Raw genomic sequence first — 5,000 nt, 5'->3', positions numbered from 1 at the left:
CCGACCGCCGCGTTGTTCCCTTGGGCAAGGAACTTCACCTTGATTGCCTACCTAGCCACTGGGTCCAAGCCAGCCCAAGTCAAGTGCTGGTCCCAAGCCCGGATAAATAGAGAGAATGATTACCTAAAAGGTACCACCGGCACTCTCCGTGGAAAGGAACTGGGGACCCTACCACGTACTCACTCCAAGAGCATCACAACATGAAAACTACAATTGAGTATCATGCTGTGACCACGGCGGCTCAGACATGAACCTACCGTTAAAAGTAGAAGATACAAGTATCATAATTGCATCTGAACAGCACTTTTAACTCTTTTAGTTTCTTTATGTGTGGGGTAAAGTGGCCATACTTATCAATATTGCCAAGTGCCAATGAGTTTCCTAAATACGTCTGAGCAATAGTTAATTATATACTAAGAGGAAATGTTTGTACCACTGAGGTCCTCGTTTCAGTAAGTATTTTATCTTTATGTGCTTCTTCAGAAAAGTTAACAATGTACAATTTTTTCGAGGACTTTGGACAGTAAAGACAGTATAACAATAAAGTGATATATATTAATTCATTATGTATCTACGTATTTGACCATTGGGTATACAGTACTCTGTTTCCAAAGAGATGGGAAGTCAATTATAGCAATTAGATAATATGCGACTGCAGGTAGGCGGTCTCTAATACAGCGAAACTAATGCCATCCGCTCTTGTTTGTTTTGCTGACATTTTTTTGTTACTGTTGTGGTCTGAAAGTATTGGTTGAAGGCATTATCCTACCTGTATTTGGGGAAGATGTGGAAGCACTTATTTGTTCCTAAGTGAGTTTTCCAATTTTAACGAGAAAAGCATTAGAAATCGTCCGTGCCAAGATGTTTTTACTTGACACTAATGTCCTTTTTTACAGCTAATTAATTCATTTCTGAAATAATCGGTTTTAGGTCCTTGTAATAGTGATTTGACCTCTCTCTCTTTCTTTCCTTTATCATCAGCTTGAAGAGTGAGAGTTACCTTTGTCCGTTATAGACCTCTTGATGTCACTGTTTATCCATGGAGAAGGACATCTATCAGATTTTGTTACAAAGGAAGTCACGGCATCTATACTACTCTTTTTCCGTATGGATATTTACCTGTTTATTTTCAAGATCTCTCTAAAAGACTTTATTCTTTTTTTTAAAACTTATTGAAATAGTGACTGCGGGTCAAAGTTCACTTTGAATTCTTTATATCAAGATTTTCTTATGGTGAATGACGTTAGATCTGTGTTGTTTTAACATACAAAGTATTTTCTGTGACCTTTGTAGGTTTATTGACATTTGGTTCAAGTTCGTTTTTCTTAATCATCTTGCATTTAATCTGTTCAAGCCATCAAATAGACCACCCAAGATGAAGAGAGCTTTCGCTGTCAACAATATTTCTCTGGAAACTTTTTTTAAGATAAAACAAATCGGATGAACCATGAAGATGCCTAAAGACTTCGCCAAAAGTGAATGAAGGAAACATACTACTTTGTACTGTAACCCGTAAATATCTTTATCACATACATTCTTAACAGTTATAGCGGATCTCCTGAACATCCTGAATCCTGAACATACATGCAGACTTCTCCCACGTGTCCTGCATCGCATCTATAAACATTATAATGATTAATTTGACATATCTTGGTGAAGCCACGTTTCACCTATATATATTATATCCTGTCTATTTTCAGTATGTCCGACCTGACCGCCAGTTTAGCTTATGGGGTTGCCTTGTTAAACCCTTTGTTCACGATATCTGTTTTTTAGTTGCAATTTGGCATTCCTGGGATTTATTTATTTATTTTTTTTATACTTATATAGCAGTTTTTAATAAAAGTTGTTTTGTGTGATTTACACTTTATTTTACCGTAAAAGTAATATAGTAGTTTTGAATATTTTTTGTTTTGTGCGATTTACACTTGATAAAATTGTCAACGGAGGGGTCTATAATGTCCTCTTCATTTTCTTTGATGTGGATGTGACGAAATCTTTTTTTATCTTCAGCATTACTATTTATTTTTTCTACATTGCTGTTAATCACGGTAGCTGGCACTGATGGAGCTGGACAATTCTCATTTTTAGATCTTTTTACAATTAAGATAGTTTCTTTGTTATTTTCTTCTACATTTTAAACGTTATCGATAGACAGATATTCCCCTATTCCTATTTCCGTTTCAGAAATAGACATAAAATTAACCGTATCTCTCTGTGGTTCCGTAGGTCTGCCAGCGTCGCACATTCTCTGCGGCATGACCACCGTCCGCATGGTTTCTTCAGGACTAACTGACAACTCCATCACTCTTGCCATCTCGCAGATCTCCGATTTTGATATCATGCCAACGCTGATGTGTGACTTACCTCTGTAAGGTAATGGTACAGTTTTTATATTTAGCGATTCTGTCGATACGCATTTGTAAAATGATTTCATCATCAATAAGTCATGGAAACAAAGGTATATCTATTAATATCTTGATGAGGTATGATACGGCTTAGTATATATACACATATATGTTCTCTTCATTTCACTTTCCGTTTGAAATTCATGTTCTATATTGCCTGCATGTATTCCCCCCCTGCTTCCACAAACTATAACACACGTGCACGCCTGAAGTAACGAAATACCCAAGCTTTTAAGGCAGAGTAAGCTCCTTCGGCCAGAAGCACACATGAAAGCACGTGCATTAAAGCAGTTTCATTAAGACCGTATGAATGGCTGTGACCTAGAATGACATCAAATTCAGGGTCGCTTTGAAGAGATTAGCACACAAAAAGGTCAGGGGTTAAGTGAAAAGCAGAAAGATCCTAGTAAAGTATTTAGAATATTTTGAAAAGTAACGATAACTTCGTATTTATTATTATTGTTATTTCATTGTTGTAATTGTCATTGTTACTATTATCTTTATCTTCGTTATTAGTATTGTTGTTATTATTGCTATTGTTATTCTTATTATCATTAGTAGCAGCAGTAGTAGTAGCAGTATCATTATCATTGTTATTATTATCATTAATATTATTGGTAACACTTTCATTGTTATCATTATCATTATTATTATATTATTATTATTATAATTATGATAATTATCACTATCATTATCATTATCACTGTCATTGTCATTGTCATTTTCATTGCCATTGTCAGTATCATTATTATTATTATTATTATTATTATTATTATTATTATGATGATGATGATGATGATGATGATCATTATTATTATTGCTGTTGTTACTGTTACTATTATTATTATAATTTATGATGATGATGATGATGATATGATGATGATGATGATGATGATGATGATGATGATGATGATGATGATGATGATGATGATTATCATTATTATTATCATTATTATTATTATCATTATTATTATTATTATTATTGTTGTTATTATTATTATTATCATTATTATCATTATTATTATTACCATCATTATTATCATTGCCATCATTATCATTATCATTACCACTATCACTATTAATTATAATCATAATCACAATTATCTTGAATATTATTATCACCTATCACTATTATTATAATCATAATCACAATTATCTTGAATATTATTATCACCATCATCATCATATATATAAAAAGGCATTCGTTCACCGCCTCCCCTCTCTCCCTTGGCAGTTCGTGAGTCGCCTTCCCACAGAGGTCCTTCAGAAGACATCCGACCAGAAGCTTTGTTTCTATCCCCTCTCCTCTCATCTCCTTGCCAAAAAAAAGATGCTCGTCCGCTCGTCCATCTCTCCACCTGTCCACTCGTCCACTTCGTCCACTCGTTCACTCGTCACTCGTCCCTCTGAGAAAAGGAAATATGATTAGGATGAATTTCGTTCGTTCGTTCAGAGATGGATAAAAAAAAAATCTTTTTTTTCTTTTTTCTTTCTTTCTGTCTTTCTTTTTTGTGGTTGTTTATTTATTTATTTATGTTTTTTTTTTTAGGATGAGAGGTTTGCTGTTCGATTTGTTTCTTTTCTTTTTACTTTTTGCTTTGGTTATTATCGTTTGTTTTTTGTGTTTCCCTCTTTCGCTCCCCTTCGAATGAACTGTGTGAAAGGTGCAAGTGAAAATAAACAGTTCTGACAAAGCAGCAGATGTAATTTATGGAATGCTGATGAAGATGTGAATCAAACCGCTTCATTTTGCGTCTGTTGTGTGAAGTTATTTATTCTTATTTTTATACTATGTACAGTATAAAATGTTGAAGATGTGTCATTATCGTAACCTCATTTGTTCAACTTTTGCCTCTTTCTGTCATATCTTGATCCGTTTGATTTCCTATCTCTATCTTTTCTTTTGTTTCATCTTTCCTTCCATCTTTTTCATCCTGTTATTATTTGTTATCACTTGTTCCTTAATTGTAAATCAGACAGAAGACCTTATCTCAGATTCTTGAATCGTCTCTCTCTCTCTCTCTCTCTCTCTCTCTCTCTCTCTCTCTCTCTCTCTCTCTCTCTCTCTCTCTCTCTCTCTCTCTCTTTCATCCCCCCTTCTCTCTCTTTCTCTGAACCGGTCACAAAGACGCTTGAAGGAAGAATAAATACAAATAAACGAGTCAGCAGGAAAATGGCTACACAAAATCACTACCAATGACAAGCAACAGCCAGCTTTTATCGGAAAAGAAAAGACCAACAAATTGGACCTCCCTTTCCCCTTCCCCTCCATCCTCCCTCTCTGTACTGCTTATTACACTTTTATTTTATAGTTTAGGGACCGAAAAAAGAGAGAAATTAAAAAAGATACATGATTAATAAGGTATTTTGAAGATTAGCTCAGCGACTGTGCTCGCCTTGGGATATCTCGACCCTAGACAATCAGTGACATGGGATTCAACCCTATAAAATGGCGAATCAGATGTCCCGGATGAAGGTTTTGATTCGCAACGTCCGTAGGTTTTATTCCAGTTGTCCGTTTCATTCCCCTATGGCTCTGTCCAATTTTTTTTTGGGTTGGAGGAAAAACAACCTGATATATATGTATAGCTA

General features: G+C 34.9%; 1 protein-coding gene across 1 annotated transcript in view; it reads left to right on the top strand.

Annotated features, from left to right (window-relative positions):
- LOC119573586 (corticotropin-releasing factor-binding protein-like) overlaps window positions 1-5,000 on the top strand; it is a 153,281-nt gene that overhangs the window by 147,850 nt on the left and 431 nt on the right. The window contains exons 7-8 of the mRNA XM_037920799.1: window positions 2,230-2,376; window positions 3,643-5,000. The exon at window positions 3,643-5,000 is cut by the window's right edge and continues 431 nt beyond it. Of these exons, the coding sequence (XP_037776727.1) occupies window positions 2,230-2,375 (146 nt within the window). The 3' untranslated portion in view covers window position 2,376; window positions 3,643-5,000. The remainder of the gene's footprint in view (window positions 1-2,229; window positions 2,377-3,642) is intronic.

This window comes from Penaeus monodon, chromosome 1, assembly GCF_015228065.2.
Source record: "Penaeus monodon isolate SGIC_2016 chromosome 1, NSTDA_Pmon_1, whole genome shotgun sequence".
NCBI lineage: Eukaryota > Metazoa > Arthropoda > Malacostraca > Decapoda > Penaeidae > Penaeus > Penaeus monodon.
Note: the sequence above shows the minus strand (reverse complement) of the source record. Positions and strands in the feature narration are given on the sequence as shown.